This window comes from Larus michahellis, chromosome 2, assembly GCF_964199755.1.
Source record: "Larus michahellis chromosome 2, bLarMic1.1, whole genome shotgun sequence".
NCBI lineage: Eukaryota > Metazoa > Chordata > Aves > Charadriiformes > Laridae > Larus > Larus michahellis.
In genome coordinates, this window is record NC_133897.1 from 89,074,914 (window position 1) to 89,095,893 (window position 20,980).

The window sequence follows — 20,980 nt, forward strand, 5'->3', positions numbered from 1 at the left end:
GCTTCAAGCAAAGCGCTCCGGACATTGGTCACAGGGACCAAGAGACCATGGTTCCCTGACACCTCTGCATTTGCACAAACTGCCTAAAAACTGGACAGTTAGGTGTCAAGGTCTACATAAAATAGAAATTATGCAGCCCTGTAAAATGAAGTGCATATTGAGCTCTTCTCAAGGGGCTGGCACTTGGCAGAGGCACAACTTATTTTCACTCGTAAACAAAGAAAACAAAATACAGAGAACTGGACAGTTTCTAACACTGGAACCCAGCAGTATCATTTTTCAAGATCTACAACGACATGAAATCACCTATTTTTAAGACCTCAGCCTTCGGCAAGCATGTCACAGCTGACAGTGGTGCGCAGGAAGGGACACGAAACAAAACCAGAACTGAGGAACAGTGGACATGTCCGCACGTCGCTCACGGCCAAGCGCGGCCGGCAGATGCACGGCATAGAGCTGTGCTTGGAGCAAACCTGGGGGAGACCGGTAGGACACTTCTTTGTCACACAGACAGACCTGAAACAAGTATTTAAGTCTGCAGAAAGACTGATTTTGCACAAACTCAGCAATTAAAAATTTGCCAGCATTTCCCTGGTGGCAGCTGACCCACAGGCAGTGCCAAGCACCTTGCCATGATGCTTCTTCGCCGCAGAGATGCCAGGGCAGGCTTGATGACACCTACCACACCATGTCAGGGCACTAGTTCGAAGAGGGTAGATTTAGACTGGATATCAGGAAGAAATTCTTTACTGAGAGGGTGGTGAGGCACTCAAACAGGTTGTCCAGGGAAGCTGTGGATGCCCCATCCCTGGAAGTGTTCAAGGCCAGGCTGGATGGGGCTTTGAGCAGCCTGGTCTAGTGGGAGGTGTCCCTGCCCAGGGCAGGGGGGTTGGAACCAGATGAGCTTTAAGGGCGCTGCCAACCTAAACCATTCTGTGATGCTAAGGTACACATTTCCCACTTCCATTGCACCATTCACCCAAGATGACCACTCCACCCTGGCAACATAAATGCTAAACACAAAAAGTCTAGAAAATTTCCGCAGTTTATTATGGACACGGAATCTGGGAAGGGTTTGCCCAAGAGCACAGGCACAGCTAGCAACAGCACTAGAGACTGAGCACGTACAGCCACACCATCCCATATTTTCAGCCCTCCACCTTAACACAATGTAGCTCAAGACCAAACAACTCTTCTGCTCAGCCCACAGCCTTCTCCTCAGAGAAATGCTTGTTGTAAGGAATGTTTGGGCAGCACAAGTCACCTTGCTAGCCACATCCCTCTGAATGGGTACGTGGCGTAAGTGGCATCTGTCCCCAACAGTGGCAGGGGGACAGGAGCTAGAGACACACCTCCTGTCTCTGTCAGGAGCCTCCAGCACCTCAACACAGGCTACAGAGCAATCCCAAGCACTGGGGTCTGGATCCTGAGCATGCCAAAACTGGACGGTGTTGCTCCTCAGCAGTGAAAAAATGGGAAGAAACTACAAAGACAGAATAAAACCGTGAAGAAACTAAAACTAAAAGCTGCTGATGTAAAAAAAAAAAAATCTTAAAAAATTCATGAAGTAGCCTGCAGCAGTTTTGGAGAATTTTACAACATGTTTGCCTTCACTGGAGCCTTCTCAACAAGTGGGCAGTAACACCCTTATCTCCTTTTTTTCCTCACTTAGGCTGGGGCGAAACTTTGACACGATTTTTCACGATCAGGCAACAGATAGCCCAACCATGAGTTATACTGTTCATGGGGGAAAAAAAAGGCAAAAATCTTTCCATCATACCAAATTTTGTAATACACAATCTAAATGCTCTCTAGCACCTCAGACCTGATAGAAGATCCCTAGCTACACACTCTCCTCTTAACACTATCATTGACCACTTTTACATTGCTGCGGCTGGAGTACACCAGTCCTGACAGTTTACTATCATGAAACACCAACATTTTTGTTAAAAAATAACTACTTCTCTGTCTTTCTGGGAGGCACGACATTGTCATACCTGATCCCTGGTGCTGCAACCATGCAGAGAGGAACCAGCATTTGCCACACCAGGAATCTCAGCAACAGAGCACGTTTACCAGCCCAGGAGTGTAGAAAGGATGCCATGTGTCCACCATGCTTTCCCAAATTCCCTCAAAGCAGAAGATTGATCCTGAAGTGATTCAGGGTCGTATGCCAGACAGCAACTCCGAGTAGCATTTGAGTTTAAGAGTAATGTAGCTCCTTTAGAAGTCGTAATACCTGAACAAAAAAGTCATTAGAATAGCACTAATGTGGCCCAATGGTAATTTAAAAAAAAATAAAAATTCCCAGCCTAAACCAAGAGGAAATGAAGAAGCTCCTTAAGATAAACTTTATGCAATTCTCATCACACCCACCAATTTAGTGTCCTGATTTGCGTTATGCAAGTGTAATGAAAGCAGTGTAATTATACAACCTTTTGACTCCTGAACACTGGTTATCCCTCGTGTTTTCAAAACAACTAAATTATAACCGTACTCGTCTCCCCTAGCACAGTCTGGCACCATGACTCCCACGGTTCAGCTGCTCGGGGTCAGGAGGTACAAGACAGAGGTATTTGTGAAATCTCAAACTCATTTGCCTGGCTAATCATGCAAAGACAATCATTTTCAGACATTAAGTTCAAGAAAAACTGCCAACGTTACTGAAAAACCCTCTAATATTTGTTGTTATATCCTTGGTAGATAGGATGTGAGGATTTAACCTGGAAGCCGTATCTAAGAAACAAGGCGGACAGAAAGTCCTGATGCTGAATGGGAAATCCACACCATCAAGTCAGGGAACCTGGTCCAAAAAGTTAAATGAAATGAAAAAACTTATATCCCAATGACAAAAAGAAACTCAGAACTGTGAAAATTAAACAACTGTTTCAGCAGTCCAAATCTGAAGGCAGATATTTATCCACAAAAGCACTTACATTCAATATGCTGACCAGCATTTTAATGCTGCTTTTGTCCTTGAGAATCAATTCTAACACCCTTCACCTGGTGCTTAAACAACCCCGGTAGTATTTTGTATAGATATGCAAAATTGCAGCTTTTCCCCTTACTGTATGGTGCCCCCTTCAAGTTCTAATTAAATTATTTGTCCAGCAGTAACGAAATAAAATTCTCAAAGCAGCAAACTTCAGAGACTAGAAAGGAGTTTTCTGAGATTTAAAACCAAAAGAGGTCGTTTCTTCCTGTTTCACGCACTTTACCTCTTTGTTTCATCATTTGCAGAAACTGGAGTGGGCCAAAGGACGGAAGTGGGAATAACTGTATTTGCACATATTAAGCACACTAGCTTAAAACTCACTTGCTAAATACCACAGAAATCTGATTCCGTCTCCACTGTAGAAAATGAAAGTACAAGTTGAATACAAGTTGTACAGCTCCTCCAAAAAGCAAACCAGTTGGTTGGTATGAAAGGCAGTGCAAAATGAGAGCTGGACCGGTAACCATCAAAGCAGAAACGTATCCTAAAACGTACAGCAGAAAAGCAAGCTGGTAGGGCATGGTATCTTCTGTCTAAAAGACCACTTGACAGTGAGTTATGAGATGTCTAATACTGAGAGCTACGAGCAACTGGCAAGCAGACCAGAACGGGTCTGCACGTCCATCTTCACAAGTCTTCCTGAATCACGTGCTTGTTTCTGATCCCTTTTTTCCTAAACCTTCACCTTTCTGATGGGAACAGAAGCCAGTCTGCAACATATAAATTCTGATTCCACATGTAGGGAAAAAGAAAAGAGGAAAAAAGAGGAAAAAAGAGGAAAAAAGAGGAAAAAAGAGGAAAAAAGAGGAAAAAAGAGGAAAAAAGAGGAAAAAAGAGGAAAAAAGAGGAAAAACGAAGGAAAAAGGAAAGAAAAAAGAGAAAAAGAGAAAAAGAAAAAGAAAAAAGAAAAACAGAAAAGAAAAAGGAAAAAAGGGAAAAAAGAAAAAAGAAAAAACCTGAATAAAATAAAAAAGGAAAGAAAAAGAGAGAAAAAGAGAGAGAGAAAAAGAGAGAGAGAAAAAGAGAGAAAAGGAAAAAAGAAGAAAAACCCAACCAAACAAAGCACTCTCCCCCCAGAAAACCAAAACAATCAAATAACAAAACCCTAAATGCCCACCTGCCGTGAAAATGCCCGGCGTTGCTGATTTACAGCTAGGACGACCCCCCCTCCTGCGCCGGAACCAGCCGCGCAGCGCTCTGAGAGCGCCCCAGTGCCCAGACACAACCCAAACCCATCTCAAACGCACACAGCTCCTGCCAGGAGACCTGCCAGCCTGCCAGCCTCTCCCCACAAACACGCCCCCAACCCCCCCCCGGCCCTGGGCATCATCGTGTGGGGGGGAAGCGGGGACGGGACACGACACCGCCGGCGGCGCCGCCGCGGAGACCTTTGAAGCAGCTTTCCGGGTATTGCCGCTTCGGGATAAACAGCCCCGAAAGAGTCAAGCGGAAAATAAAATAAATAAATAAATAAAGATATAAAGAAGTGACACATAAACCCAAACCCTCGCCGCGACCGCGGGGACCCCCAGCGCCGCCCCATCCGTCCCGCCGCGCCTCACCCGCTCCTCCGCCGCTCTCCGCCTGCGCCTCCCCCGGCGACCAAAGCCCGGCCACCCGCCGAACGCCGTCCCCCGGGGCGGGGACACCGCCGGGCCGCCCCGGCACCGGAGCGAAGGTGGTGGTGGTGGGGGCTTCTTCAGTGAGAAGGCCCGAAGCCTCTTCTTTTCGTCCCGAAAGCGAGGGGTAACGCAGGCAGCGAGGTGGTGGCATCCCCCGTTTCGAGGAAGAGGAGGGTGAACGCTTGTCACCCATCCCTCAGGGTGTCGGCAGCTGGAGAAAGGAGCGGAGAGCTGCGTCTGCCAGCGGTGGCTGCAGCTCCGACGGCGGCTAGAGAGAATCTGGCCGTTGGTGTCACGCTACACGATTTTAACTTTTCTATCAGCAGTTCCCTTCACAGAGAGCAACGTCATCAGCATCTGTCTGAAATCTAGCCATGACACCTAAACGCAACTTAGTGACTTCAAAGTTGCTGGATGTTTTTCCTATTTTTTTTTCCTATTGTTAAATGTTCCTCATTAATTCACCCATTAACAAGATGAGGTACATTCATGCAAAAAAGAAATTCCTCCTTGCCAGGTACCTTCCCTTATAGCAGTCTTTCAGGTGTAATTTGTCCCAGCTGTATGTAGAGAATTTGCATAGACCCGTGTAATTCATTTCCTGGTTACACATTAAAGAGCAGTTTTCTTCCATCTCCCTAAGGACTTTGCAGGGAAAACAGAAGGGAATTGTAATGGTCTGAACAAGTGACGCAGACTTAAATCTTTTACAGCGTTATAAGCAGTTTGCTCCAATGCACAGCTAGGACAAACTTAGCTCTGTGGGTTGGTGGTTGCTTTTTTTTTCTAAAATAGCATGACATTAAAATGGTTGGAGATAGAAAGTCAACACTTTTCATGAAACAGCGAAGAGATTTGTACCGTCTGGCATGACTATCAGGTTGTTTCTCCATCCGCCTCAGTTAATCCGGGCAAGGAACAAAACAGACAAAACCTGCTAAGTATCGGTGTGCCAAGTGCTCACTTAGGTGCGCTCGCAGAAAGCCACCAACACCCTTATCCAAGTAAAAGAAAATCTAGGCTTAAAAACCAGCTAAGAATAGCAAAAGTAAATCGTTGACTTAAGAGGCCTAAAGCTGTCAGCTGTGCAGCGCTGTGTGCTGCTCCATCAAAAAAATCTATTTCGGAAACAAAAAATAATGTTGGAAGTGCCAGCTCATTGCTCCTCTGCAGCATCAGTGAGCTGGTGCGTTCCGTTTGGAGGCGCAGTCTGTGATTTACCATAGCTGCGTCTCAGGAGACACCGCTGGGACAGATGCCGTTAGGATATAGCTCGTGAGGCATCCTCCTGCAAAGGCTCCAAGGTACCTGGGATTTGTTTCTGAGCCACGTCTTGGCTACAGTGATCGCATCCTTCAGCTTCCCTTTCCAGCTTTCTTCTTGCCTCGACCAGGCCAGTGTCGGTGCCACTTGGGGGTTTAGCGTTCCAGGCAAATCCAAATTTGCCTCTTTCTGCCCTCCCCAACCTGCGTTAAGATCTTGGGATTTAATAGGTGGTTTCTTTGTGCAGACAGGCCTGAAAATTAATGTTTATCTGGTTGCTGACTCATTAGGGAAGAGAGATGAAACACGCAAAGTACAAATGCTGCAGGTCAAGCCCCGTAGCAGTGAGTCCTTCCCCCTTCTCTGCTCTTGGCTCTCTTCTTGGGGCATTTATTCAGCACGTCAGTGCAATCTAGAGAACAGCCTATGCCCCTCTGCACCTGCTCTTGCTGGGAATAAGCCCTGGGGCAATCAATCCATCCATCCATCCATCGGAGACCACTCACTTGAAACCTCTTGAAGTACTTTTTTAACCAATACTGTCCGTATGCCTTTTCTGCCTCTTAAGCTCCTCCTGGACCTCTTCCCTGAGCCACTCATGGAGAGCTCTCCACTACCTTTTCCCATTTGTGGGCTGTGGCAGGAGAACGTTGTCTCTCCTCCTTGCAAGTCGCTGCAAGGGGACAGCCTCTACCCACCTCCCTCCCCTGCGAGCCCCCCTCCTCCTCGGTGCAGACAGCCCTGGTGAGACCAAGCCAAGGAACACAGAGGCCTCCTGCGCTCTGTCTTGGACTGGTTGGGGCGGGCTCGTGCCATTCCCGTTAGCTGAAGAGGAAGGGTTAGGGTAATCCTAAGGAGAGCAAACTAGGTCTGAGACGGGATTGACTGCAAAAAGGGGAATAGCCGCTAAGTGGAAGGCAGTTTCTGTTACAGAAGGGGAAACACGCTGCTACAAGGGTTCAGAAAGCTTCAGAAAGGGTGAACTTCCCCTAAATACCTTGGGAAACAACATTGGGAGCTAGAGAAGGCCTTACTTAAATTATGCATTCAACATTTTTCCACAGAACTCATGCCTCCCCTGCTTCGCTGCCTCTGATGAGGCAGCGGCTCCGTGGGCACGAGGGGAGAGCTGCGGGGAGCTCCCACTGGAAGCAGCCTCAGGTTGATGCTGTTCCTCCAGACTTCCTGGCGTTTTGCACGTGTTTATGATGCTCTGACAAGGCTATGTGCTGATGGCAAACTTCCACCACTTAGAGATACTTATGGTATCTCCTGCCTTTAGGGGAGCATTATGAACTTGCCCATAACATGAGCCGCCAGGTTTTTCTGCATCTCCACGCTGCAGGCGTGACTGTGACTGCCTCCCTCCACTTGTACCCAGACGAGACTGCACAGCAATTACAGCAAAAGCTTATCCTGAAAGCCGCACTGAGCAAGTGTGAAGACGTTTTAACCGTCTCTGTTCAAACCCACAAGTCAGCAGCAGAAGCAAGTGCTGTGTTCTTGCCTCTATCTGCAGGTGAGCAGCAGGATTATAACCACAGCCCGAAGAACATGAACAATTCGAAAAGAGCGCGAAAAGGGTCTGCTGAGACAAAGGCAACAGCATCCAACCCGGTAAAAGTAGGAAACCTAGGTCCCTTCTTAACAGTCAGGAAACATTTCCCCTTTTATCCCCATTTATTACGACTACCAAGGTCAGGTGTAGTCCCAACGCACAGGGGAAAATCGTGCCCATGCACTGTGATCTGCAGAACAGGAGCTTCCTATAGCCGATCACCGGCTTGGTCAGATGCCAAAATTTAGAGCACAGCTCTACGAACTTACCAACGCTTCTCTTGGAGTGGTTAATTCTGCTCCGTTTTTCTTGCTCGGTGAACTGGTCTCTGATCTTACTTGCCTTTCCGTCGTGCCGCCTCTGCATCTCCTCTCCAGAGGGTCTTCCCAGCTGGATTTCTCTCCCCGGGCTTCTTTCGCTGGGGGCAGAAAATGAGTCTCTACAGCCTCAGCTCGTCTTCATAGATCAACAAGCTGTGAGAGGATCTGGCTTCCTGTTTCATTTCCGTTAAAGTTTTCAAAGTCACACAGGCTGTGTGTGCTTCTCCATATCCAAGCCACAAAAAAAAAAAAAGACCAACAAAACAACCCAAAAAACCCCAACCCCGAGCATAACTCAGCTATTTATAAAGGTCACATTGCCACCTCCCTCCCCGTCTCCCAAGTTGTTTGGGTGCTGGAGATCGCAGGGAGATTTTCAAACCGTGATGGGTGGCCCATAGGTGGTGTCTCTGTCTTGGTGGTAGTCCTCAGGGAGTCATGGCCTCTTCTTTTCAGCTCCAATGGCATGTTTGATTGCTAAGCATTTAAAGTTACTTATCACACGATCAATGTGCTTTCTGTAGAAAAGCACTGTGTGAAGAGGAAACAGGTGGTCACACAAGCATCTATTCAGAGATGGACTGTGCTCTGTAAAAGCAAACTTTACACTGATATGATTAAATCACTTCATAGATACAGGATTTTTAATAAGAGTCAGCAAAGGGTCCCCCTGGGAGATTCTTTCCTTTCCCCTCCTCATTATTTTAAGTTAAATGAGACCAGTGGTTTCTCTACAGCCTAAGGCTATCAATTGCTTCTTAATTACACTGTTGGAAGATACATCCTGATGCCATAGCTTACAAGTTTACTAAACCCAGGCTCCTGCTCTGAAAATACCCACAAGTTCTTGTTTCAGAGGTGGAAGCAACCATTTGCCCTTCCAGATTTCTCTGCTATTGCTCCATGTTGCAGATGGATTTAAAAAAAATAAATTGCTGGAACTCTTACAGTTTCTGACTCACATTTTCCCTTTCACTGGAATGTTGATTTCCCTTTCTACATCTTTTATTACAGTATTTTCATTAAATTAGTTTAAAAATGCTGTTTCTTCATTATCACCTTTGGATCAGGAGCATTTGCTAAAAAAAAAAAAATAAAATAAAGGAAATTCGGAAAGGCGGGGTTGGGGGGGATAACCATTAATTATATCACATTATTCTTTTATTCTTTCTGTTTGTTGGCACCTCAGGAGCTGAAGGTGAACTCTGCTCCCCCTGCTCCAGTCCAAGGCTCGGGCCCCATGACTGCAAGCCTGCAAACACTTCTTACTTCACCACTTACTGTGGAGGAAGGAGGAGAAGAACAATAAAGAATTTTCTGTCTTTTAAGTGTTCACTTGCTGCCTTTGCATGCTCTCATGCTAGCCACGCTCCACACCAGCGAGCACGCAAAGGCAGCAAGTGAACCCTTGAAGAAGTGTGTGTATATATATATATATATGTACACACATGCACACATTTATATGTATATATGCATGTATATTTTTTTTTGGTCTGTGTTCAGTTCTCAGTCGCAGAACAAGATAGTTCCAAGAGGGGAAAAACTGGGCTGGGTACAGGACCAGTGCCTCTCCAAGGGGAGATTTGGAAAGAAAATTAGTAGGAGAGAAGAAAGAAACACTTCACATGCCCCCTTTTGCTTTACTTGCTCAGCACTGTTTTGGATTTTGTTGGTGGCTGTTTCTTTTAATAAAGCAAAAAAGCAAGCTGTTTAGTTTAAATTATGCAGTGAAAATTAACTGTCTTCACTGCATTGAATTCCCTTTCACCATCTTAAATTCCTCTATTGTACTTAATCCATTTTTGTCTGGTAGGTTGGTTTGTTCTGGCCAGAAACGGTTCTGGATGTTTAGCAGTGCCTGCTCATCCTCTTTTCTTGCAGTTTCCACGTTCTTTAACCCATATACCGTATTTCCCAATGAATAACTCTTTAACAGCTTTTTAGGCTTTACCCAAGCAGCAAAAGCACCGATCACCTCACTTTCCGGCTGTGCTGGGGCAGGAATTATTTGCCCGAGCTCTGCATTTCTTCCATAGCCCTGTGAGCACCCTTAGAGCATGGTGAAAATGATGGGACTTGTGAACACTCTGTGTGTCAGGGATCTGGGAACTTCGAGGAGTTTTGGAAAGTGATGTCGTCTTTGCTCCAATAGGATCAGGCTATTGGCAAAAAAAGGGCTCCAAAAGGGGGAAGAGGACAGAGCAGGACCTTCTGCACCCCTTCCTTGCAGGAACACCTCCGCTGAGCTTTGGAACGGGACTAAGTTACAAAAAGTACAGGATAAATTACACACACACAAACACACACACACACTGTGCCTTTTTTTATCAGAAAGAACTAAGAGGTTGACCCAAGGTCACGGCGAGAAGAGGACGACAAACCTAAAATGGAAGATGACAAGTTTGCTGTGCTAGAGGCAGTGACCAGCTGGGCAGATATAATCCACAAACTAAGAAGAGCTGCGTTTTACTAAGTAGCTAGTGTTTGCATGCCTGCCTGTTTACACTTCTTATCACAGTCACAAGCTGACAAGGAAATTTCCTTTGTCCGCCCCCATGCTTCTGCGGCGGGTGTTATCAGACGTCCTCTCCTACCCATGACATTCCCTTGTGGTTCTGCGAGACGTAGAAAAGGAGGTCTGCATTTGACTTCACCACAGCTCAACACGTTGGTTCCCCTGCTCACCAACAATAGGAGAGCTCTTGGTCTTCAACAGCCGTTGGGAAACCCAACCATGACGTGGCACAACATCACCCAGCTGTCTGAAAGCTTTAAGCACAAATGCTTCAGCGACATGATGACCACCTGAGTTGCAGGCAGTTTCATCTTTATTACTGAACTCTAGAGCCAGCTTCTTCCGGTCTGCCTTTGCCCTTTCAATTAGAAGCAGACTAAGGTTACAGAGACAAAGATGCCCACCCTCCGATTGCACGGTGTCCTGGTTTGAGGACACCAACCATGACACATGTAGTCACTTTTGTTGTGCTGTAACAAGTTGTCCTACCCTCGCATCTGTTACCTGGAAGAAAAGTCACCCATTTAGGAACAATTATCCTTATCGTTGGCAACTTTCTGCTGCAGCCAGAGAGGTTGGGGGCAGAAGAGGTGCTGTCCTGTGCAGGTGCGCAGCAGGTTACTTAGTGGGTCAGCAGGTTATCCTTTTCCTTCTGAAGACTAAGAAGAGGACTAGCATCAATACAATCCACTTGCTGGACAGATTAAGATTTTGGAAGCACCAAGCAAGTTGTTAGTACAGAGGCTCCTAGGGCCTGGGCTTGGGCACAGGAGATCGACATCTCTGGGAAAAGGAATCCCTGTTACAAAACCTGTGGTGGGCCTTGCAATTCTTTATAAATCAGATAGATACTTCATACTTGGAATGAGAGTCCATATCATGGCTTCTTTTTCTTTAGAAATCAACATGCAAAGACTCAGAATTCAGCTGTTTCTCCTTTGGGCTGTAAGACGTTACTGCCAGAAGAAACAAGACAGGGCCTATTTGTAGGCACTTGCCTTTTCTGTTTTTTTTTTTTTTTTGTGTGTGTGTGTGTCTAGTGTTAGTGCCTGACTTTGCAACAGTGACTAAATATTTATGTCTCACTGTTAAAAGTGCACAGCAGCAAATCAAAGTAAGCATTTTAAGGCCTGGTTGCTGTGAGTGACTCTCTGAGACTACGGAACCGAAGGTCAGCACACCCCCACCCCTGGGCTCCTCTTCTGAGTGAGCCACTTTCTGCCACCTCCACTAAGAACCACAGCAGTCGTGGGCGATGGCTTGTTTTGTGCTGAAGCAGCAAAACAGGATGGATCACTATGGGGAAGAAAAGGGCTCATTCTTTTCGGAGGAAAGAGTCACCCCAACCCAAAACATCAAATGCCATCAGTGAAAAGAATAAACTTTCTTCAGAGGGAGACTGGGCAACTAGCAGGAAAATGAAACAGATGTAAAAACCAAGGCCAGAAAGAGAAAGCAGTAGCCAGTACACAAAGGAGCAACAGTGCTGATGGAAAAGTCAGGGAGCAACAAGGGCTTGAGCATGTACGTGCCCCCTTTCATAATGCAGCTTATTGATCTTAATGGCTTTTAGGTTAATAGAAACCGTTACAGAAGATGTTCCTTTCTGAAAGACGCGTTGTGCGGATGATAGTTTCCTTATTCTGAGTTGCAAAGATAAACACCCTGGGTCTAGTTGCCGTTTTCTTTCCCCCATCTTGTAATAGGACCACCATCCATGCTGACAGCTGACATTAATATATGTGCTTCTTCATTTAGTTGGTCAAAACCATCTACTGCTAAGCTAATATATGCTATACTTGGCTATATATTTCACAACACAGAAGGAAGGATGACATTAATTTCTTTTAATGAGGTTGCAGGACAGGAATTTAGAGGATCAAAGTCTGTTTTTGCATTTGCCAAAATCTTAGGCATCTTCAGCAAATCCTTTTACCACCTGTTAAAAAGGGGAAAAGAAAGAAGCAGCTTTCTCTATCTGTAAAGCAAAGTTTGATGATTAAAATTGAGAGATGCCAAAAATACCATGGTGATGGAGACTCTTCAGCTGAATATACAGCCCCCGCTGTGATGACAAGCAGCACTCTCATCTCCCTTGGCAGTCAGTGACAATAGAGACAGAATTCTCCTACTTGCAAGGGATGTCAGCACCTTCCTCACAAAGGATTCAATGATTTCTTTTTCTGCAATTTTTTTTATGGATCTTACTCCTTTCGACATTCTACTACTTAGACTGCGAGTATTAGGATTTCTACTTCTCTGGCAAGCAAATTACATACATTTTCTTTAAAAAGTAACCTGTGTTGAGAATGTAAAAATGAAATTTCCTGGCTATTCCCGTATGGCTTATTCTGAAACATACACATACACACGCGTTTCCCTGGACCCACCTTCCACCACAGAAATTTTGTCGCAGTGAAATTTGGCTTTGGACATTTATAGGATTTCTGAAGACCCTGTGGCCCTGCAAGAACTGTTGTTTCCTCAGCGTGTCAGGCATGCAGAGACCCCAGGTGCCACCCATGGGTACGCACAAAGCAGCCTGGGCAGCATAGCTCGATCCTGATCCATCCCCGGCAGGTTGGACTCCAAGCACGATCGCTACTAGTTACCGGAGTCAGGAGCTGGTACTTCATTTCAGCTTCCTGCATCCATTTTACAGAAGGAAGGTATGGATTTTGAGCGCCACTAGAAAAGCAAAGCAGAAGTCTTCCTCCTAAATTCGGAAGAAGTAGGACTGGGTCTTGGATTCTGCCTTTATTTCCTCGAAATTACTTCTAGATTTAATCATATCCTCTGAACAGTCTGGATTTACATTACATCAGAATAACGCTACTTTCTGTGGCACTTCAGGATGACAGTTTGAAGACACTTGAAGCTGCCACCAAATTTTTATGGGGAGCTTTACATTTAAAAGGATCATTAACTACACAATCACGTAATTGGATCCTTATGTCACAGGTTTTGCTTGAAAAGCTCAAATGGGTTCTACATATGTTCATGAACTTGTTTTAGCGCTGAGAGCATAAATGCACGACAAATTGTCTGGGAGGAGAAATGAAAGGGAGACCATCTAAACTTCCATTTTTGTGAGGGAAGGAATCTGACACGCTGGGGGCACAGCAGGAAACCAATGAGGAACAGAATGTACAACCACTGTTGCTGTTAAATATAGATCCTCGGCTCTGAGGCACTGAAGAGCCTTGCTCTTGGGGCCTCTTCTGCTAACAAGTGTCTTATGCCCAAAAAGCATCTCACCTTCAGGACATCTCAAAAAGTTGAGCCAGGTATTCTGCCTCTTTCTCCATCTACTGGAAGTTATTCCAGAAGGTGCTGGAGCCCTTTTCTACAGGTCAGACAAGCATAACGTTGCTGGATTTTCTTTTTTTTTAAAGTTTTTTATTAGGTCTAACATAACTGTCAAATGCACAGCTCTATTCTGCCGTCAATTGTGTATTACAAGTGAAAAAACCCAAGCAGAGAATTCTTTATGCTTTGCTGCATTTGTTTTTTTTCAGCGAACGTAGGAACAGTCCTTCCTTCACTGACCTCCAAGCACTACTCTAACACAAAATGTACTAGTATGAGTCAAACAGCATGACTACAAACGCATTCTGGTAAGGTAAATACCATATAGTTATACTTCCTTCCACTGGCAATATTTACAGGAGACAGACTTCATAAAGAGCTACACCCAATAGTAAAATAATTTGTGCTCAATAAACAAATACAGAGAGCTGTTATAAAGTCCAACGGGGAGCTCAGCCAGAAATGAGCCATTACTTTTAAGTGGCAATATGTCAGCTGCAAATGAGCGACTCAACGGGAGCTGAGCCGTTTGTATAGTCAAACTAGTAGGAGGCCTAAAACGCCAAAGATGGTAGTAGGTTTTGCAAACCGAACACCCTGGGTCTCCATACGCGGACCTATAGTTTTTGAAAGCTTTTTTTCCCCTCCTCTAAATTAGGTTTGTCTTTTTTATGGAATTAATTGAAACAATTCATAAAAGCAGCCTAGGTGTGGCTGTGGGAATGGCAAATACACGCTAAGCAGCTGCCATGCCTCATATTTTCCACAGGAAAAGGACAGGATCTTACAGTGCAACCTAAGGAGACACCTCGGCTACTGTCCTCCCTCCATCACCTAACAGCCATGATAGACTTGCTAAGCCAAACACCACTGTCACGAACAGTTAAAGCAGTTTTTTATATAGGCTTTTTATGTAGGAGCTCCACGGTGTGGAGTCAGCTGCCTTGCTAGAGACAGGAAGCTGAGATATGCCCATTGCAACGGCAGATTTAGGATGCGATGCCTGCCTGGTCACCTCAAAAGACGATCAGGACATGCAATGTGCTTTAAAACACTGTAAGGCGACAATATCAGTACATACAAATTTTTGTAAATAACTTAAGTGGTGGATCTCCACGTGTATAGATTCTTCCCAACAAAACCGCTCTCAACACCTGAGAGCTTTGTTTCTAGGACAGGGGACTTTGGACACAAACCTGTGTCCTTGTGGCGAGTCCATCCCTGTGTCCTTGCAGTGCGTTACATCTCCTTTGCCTGTCTGATGTCCATCAGCATAACTGAGGCTAGGCAGTCAGCAGGAGAGCACAAATTACTACACATCTCTCATGATTTGCCGTTTGTGCCTTTTCTTTTTTTGCCTGACACAAGCATTTCTACACCCCCTGCCAAGAGCAGCTCGGAAAGACCTTTTTAACTGTTCCATAATCAGCAAAGAGCCCTTTGCCTTCCCTCTCACAGAGCGGTGTAGGAAAGCCGTAAGTACGCACAGGAGGGAAGAACCTGGAGAAATACGAGTAGACGTCTTGGGAGAGCAGCTCCAGCAGAGCTCCCCAGCGCGGTACAACCAGAGCTCTGGGGATCAGGGATCGTGTCCTCCAGCAGAAAGATTAGAACAACAATCCCTGCTAAAGGTAATGCCTTTCAGTGCAACGCTTCTCTGCAATGAAATAACGTCATTTTCACTTCCAGTGGCTGGAGAAACTCTGAAATGCTAAAAAAAAAAAAAAAAGCAAGCTACTTGACTGCAAGAAATACCTGCAATAAGGCAGGGTGGCAGATGCCCCTTGACAGCACCACAGCATAAAAGAGAAATGCAACAGCTGTTGATACTTAAGACAACCCACCCTTATGCTACTTTGTTCCAGAAGACCTCCAACATTTACACAGAGACATATTCTTCATCTAATACCCCTTTATCCAGTTGGAAAACTTTTCCCTTGCACCTCTAAAATACAACAAAGGGGGAAGCTCAAGTAACACAGTCGAACTTGATACTTCTCTGCCTGACTTGGGCAAAAAGTCAATGTTCAAAAAGTCAGTGTTTGACGTCAAGCAAACTTAACCATGGAAAATAAACCCCTGCATTACATAGGACAGTAATACCAAGGCTCTGAAAAAAAAACTTTTACAACTTTGTCTGCAGCTTTCACGCTATTAGATTCCACAGCATGCATGTGTGGTTTCAATACCTCTTTTTAAAAAAAAAAAAAAAAAAAGCCACTTCAAATGGAAATGGATTATCACAGTTGTTGCTTGCTAATACAGGGTCTGATGTGTGATACAAATTATAAACTAGAAAAGGAAGATTGCTAGAAAAAATACTCAGGTTATTTGGGAATCGATTTGTAAGGCAGATAAAGAGTTTCTGTGGAGCACTTAAGTACAGAAATAGTTCACATCTGAACTAATGGAAAAGAGCGTTACCATTTCCTCCTCACTTTTTTTTAAACTGACAGATTGTGTTTAGGCCTTGTAAAAGGTCACCCCTCTCAACTCTTGCAGTTGACTAGCAGAGAAAAATACATTTCTTGATTATTTGTCAAACCAAACATTACAGACTCAAGAGGAAGATTCAACTTTAATCAAGTACTTGCACTACTTACCTAACCCCGCACAACTGGAAAAGTCACAGCATGCAAACAGAAACAGATGTTTGCTTTCACAATCAATTGCCATCCCTACCCATCCATAAATCCTTCGGAGGATGAAAAGGAATCATAGTCCTATCGGCTATGTACTGACTATCCCAGAACATTCTTCAAAGATACTTATAATATCTTTATTAAATACCAAATAAAGATATTTTCCTCTCTCTGAACTTTATCTCTGTGGTCTCTTTGGGATATTAGCTTCCAAGACAAGCAGCAGATACTTCTAGGGGAATGCTTTTAAGTTGCACAGCGAATAATTTTGAAGGGAGGCCATCTATTCTCAGTGTAATCTTATCTTGCCTCCACTAGACCCATTAGCTTATCAGAAAATACTGGAAATACTTTTTAGAGTAAAAATCTTGATTACTATTTTGCATATTTGAACATGTTTCCAAGACAATCCTCCTCTTTCCTATCTCAAGGGGTTACCATCTGTTTCAGCATTTCTCCCATTCTGCTCCAAAGATGCTGAAAGTTGGCTGCAATGTCTTTCTCAGGGCTGAACTGCTGGGTGGCAGTGCACTCTCTAAAGCTAGTCGTGACCTAGTATCAGACAACTTACAGCTACTACAAAAAGGCAGCAAATAGCATTGCATGAATCTAGAGAAAAAGACATTAAGTAAATTAAATATTTCACAGAATCATAGAATCGTCATGGTTGGAAAGGACCTTTGAGATCATTGAGTCCAACCATACACACACACAAAAAAAAACCAACCCAAAAACCCAAAAAAACCCCCTACAATCTCTGCCAGTAGAGCATGCCCTGAAGTGCCACATCGAGACATTTCTTAAATACCTCTAGGGATGGTGACTCCACCACCTCCCTGGGCGGGCTGTTCCAGTGCCTGACCACTCCTTCAGGAAAGTAATTCTTCCTAATATCTAATCTAAACCTCCCCTGCCACAACTTCAGACCATTTCCTCTGGTCCTGTCATTATCCACCTGGGAGAAGAGGCCAACACCCACCTCTCTACAACCTCCTTTCAGGTAGTTGTGGAGGGCAATGAGGTCTCCCCTCAGCCTCCTCTTCTCCAAGCTAAACATGCCCAGCTCCCTCAGTCTCTCCTCGTATGACTTGGTCTCCAGACCCCTCACCAGCCTGGTAGCTCTCATTTGTTGTAGAGTTTCATACCAAAATGCAGAACATGCACAGGCAGCCATGTCATGGTTTCTGTAAGTGCACTGTGCTTTTCTTGGTCAGACACTGAGGCGGTGGCCAGGATCAGATGCACAGTTAAAGTCCAGTGTTGTCCATGCCTACTCCTAAGGAGGCTAACTTATCATTGGCATCCCAATAAGACAGGTGCAGTTATTTTCTTTCTGTGTTTGCCTGCTGTCTTTCCCTTGCTTCTCTCTGTAGTCTTATTTCTCCCCAATCTCCATCTGTCTTGGCCTCCCTGAGTACTTCTTTTTGAATTGCTGACTGCCTTAAATTGGACATAGCAACCCTGGCTTCTCCAAGGCGCCAGGCAGAACAAGCTCATGCTGTTATCATGTCATGAGTATCAGGAGTAACTCAGGTTGGGGAAAAGCTTTAATTTCTTTCCCATGAACTACCACATAATTCAACTCTGAGGCAAAGCTCTAGGAAACCAGGCTTCCTTTCTTGGTGCGTATAAATAATCGCCTTTGTCTCTCTTCACCACTGCTATATTTCTACTCACAGAGAAAGCAAAGGAAGGGCAAATATCATTTTATACATGACATTAGTTTGCAACCCCTGAATTCAGAAAAAAAACCCAACAACCTACCAAGAATTGTATGTGCAGTCAACATGCCTCAAAGAAATCTATACGCTTTTCCACATACATACATCTTTTTGCAGCATTTCCAGCATGCATGCACTCCACTGCAGCTGCCACCCTTTCTTACAGCACAACATTACGCATGTTTGCCAATGCAATTTAGCAGTCCAGACATTATAACCTGCATTTCCTCACATCTGATGGTCCATTAGAAGTAAGGTAGTTAGAGAAACGGCAACATAGGGAGCACATGTTTTAAAGCGTGCACGTGAATGACCGGTTTTCTTTTCTCCTGTGAGTGCTTGCGTACGTGCCCCACACTGTGTGATAAACCCAGGCGACACCATACACCTTCACAGAGTAACTGAATGTGTCTCAGGCTTTTACTGAGCAGCGACGGGAGCATCGTACATGGAAACTGAGGAACAGCGTAGTACCTTTCTGCAAATGCAACTCCCCAACAATGACTTTGCAAATCACAAGGACAGGACATTTTTCACTCCTACTGCCTGAGCTGCAGTGAAGAATGCTCTCAACAAAGGCAGCAGATCTACCTTGACAGTCTTGCTGCAGGTCATGACACTGCCAGCTAACCAGTGAGACTACTTCCCCAGGGTCACACCATTAGATCACTTAGTTTTGGCAACCACCACGTATGAAGATTGCCCTAAAAGGTTTGATTTTCTGCAGAACGAAGGAAAAAGCTGAAGTTTCGTGTGAGTAATGAAGCAAACCCTTGACCACAGAAATGTGCTGGGTGGAAAAGAAAACAATGACAATAATTTCTTGACCCCTGGCAGAAACACCACACAGCTATTGGCCCAGCATAAGCTCTTAAAAAACCTGATAAATTACCTGGAAGAAAACAACACTAGAAGGAAAAGTTACTAGACCTGAATCCCTCTCATGATCCTGGAAGAAAAATAAGTTTGTCAAAAGGTGAAGCTGTTACAAGCTCAGATGATTGCCTTATCCATATCATGACCACCGGTGTAACAGGAATTCAGCTAGGATTTTCATACCTAAAAATTCCGTAGAGAGCGGGATGAGAGAAAACAGAGAGCCTCTTACAGCAAGCAGATCACTTCCCCAGTAGAGATGCTGACCCCTGTTGCAACCTTATACTTTAGCATGTGTCAAATATTTATGCTATATCCATACTTCATCAAATAGGGAATATCATAATTCCGTTTTAAAAATTAACAGACTATTAAGCAGGTGGAGGTCTTGAAAAGGAAATGAATGCCTAAACATTAAGTGAAAAATCAGGTCCACTTAGAAAAATTAGCATTTAATCGAAAAAAGACAAATAAAGACTAGACTCACTTTACACTTGAGAACCACTCAACACCCAAGCTGTGGGATGGAGTACAACAGCATGCTTTACGTTCGCTGCAAGCAGGTCTGAAAAGCAAGGTAAGACCCCCAGTTGTCATCCACAAGCAGCAACCAGTGTAAAAGCAGCAGTCATCACCAGATTTACAGCCTGCCTTACTTTGTGAAAGATCCTTGAAGAAAAGAGTTTAGGCCTCCATCAAACTCCAAGAGCAGCAAGTAATTTTGACGTTCAGGCACTTTTTGGTGGTGATCAGGTTACCCTCAGGACAGCCCATCCTAAAAGCCTCCCCTTATTACATCATGATATATCACGACATTTTTTTTCTATCAGTGTGAACCAGCCAGGACTGTCCACCAGCACCTAAAGCTCCCAACAACAGCATGGATGCATTAACTCCTGTAACTGGGACTAGCACAGATTCCCAGCTTTGAGTTTTCCTGGCAAGCAAAGGGTCCAGAACCCTCCAAGCCCCAGGACAGCGCTCCATCACCAAAGAAGGAAGTACTCTCTCACCATCAGTCTTGAGAGACAGCAAATTACATGACATCATTCTGCAAATACTCGGTGGATCTTGGCATCGTTGAAGGGAATGTCTGAGAGCCTGAAGAACCATCCATCTCAAGGGATCACATGGTCTTCAGCAACACACAGGCAAGATGTGTAAAAACAAGCAAGATAAGTGATGTAAATTGCTATTTGACCAGAAGTGATTTGGAAGATTCCCAACGGTACAACAGGGCAAACTTCCAGCTGCTGCCAGCTCTTCCTCAGTATTTGGGAGTAATCCTTGGGGTAGCAAGCCCTCGCAGAGACTGAGTTCAGGGTGCACTAAGTGAACTCCTGGTGCTGACTACTGCCTGGTGAGTCTTCAGGAAGCTTAATGTGAAATTTCTGCAAGTAATCTTTGGATTGCATGATTTCAGTGCGGAAAGAAGCCTCCTTTTGCTGAAGTGAGGGTGCTAGCCTCACTAAAATCTGTGTTTGAAACTTAATTTGAAGAGTTTCAATTTAATCAAGTCAGGTGAGGTAGGCTGACTATCTGAGTAGTAAAATGCAGCCCAGCAGTAGTCAGCTTCAATTTGTTTAACGTAAGAGGTTTCCATGCTCAGTTCCATCCGAACAATCTCTCCCTGAGGCAACTGTAATACCTCAGCTTTGTCTGGGAAATAAAGCGGCTGAGAAAATTCAATGAGAGAAAATTCATGTTTGTAGGGGGTGTGCTGAAAGGGGGATCCAAGTTTTACATGTATGATCGTGGGCTCTAAACTGACCATTGCCGCACAATCACAGAATTTAATATTCTAAGAAGTATCAGCTCAAAAGAAGTCAAAGCAAGGTGAACATCCAGCATTTTTAGAAAACGAATAGAGAACAAAGTGCCATTTTACAGCTGTGCAACTCACGATGCACCTATATCATGAACATTGTGTGAGCTTCACCCCCTCCCATCACAGAAAATATACAACTTGGAACTAGGGATGGTTCAGAGAAAGGCAATTAAGATGATAAATAGCTTCCCCATGAGGAATAAATCATGTAGTACACTTTAGTTTGGTAAACAGACAGCCAAATGAAAAATAAGATAGAAGACTGTAAAAGGAAAGTGGCACACAAAAGGTGGGGAGATGACCTGCTCGTTGCCTTTTCCAAAACAAAGCT

At 44.6% G+C, this 20,980-nt stretch overlaps 1 protein-coding gene across 3 annotated transcripts in view; it reads right to left on the bottom strand.

The window, feature by feature from the left end:
- Nucleotides 1-7,933, bottom strand: part of OTULINL (OTU deubiquitinase with linear linkage specificity like) — a 28,722-nt gene extending 20,789 nt beyond the window's left edge. The window contains exon 1 of one of the 3 annotated variants that reach the window (XM_074576178.1): nucleotides 7,708-7,933. In XM_074576178.1, the coding sequence (XP_074432279.1) occupies nucleotides 7,708-7,804 (97 nt within the window). In that variant the 5' untranslated portion in view covers nucleotides 7,805-7,933. Of the gene's footprint in view, nucleotides 1-4,112; nucleotides 4,282-4,557; nucleotides 5,294-7,707 lie in introns of those variants that run through there. The other 2 variants (XM_074576177.1, XM_074576179.1) reach the window with 2 other exon arrangements.
- Nucleotides 7,934-20,980: the final 13,047 nt, after the last annotated feature.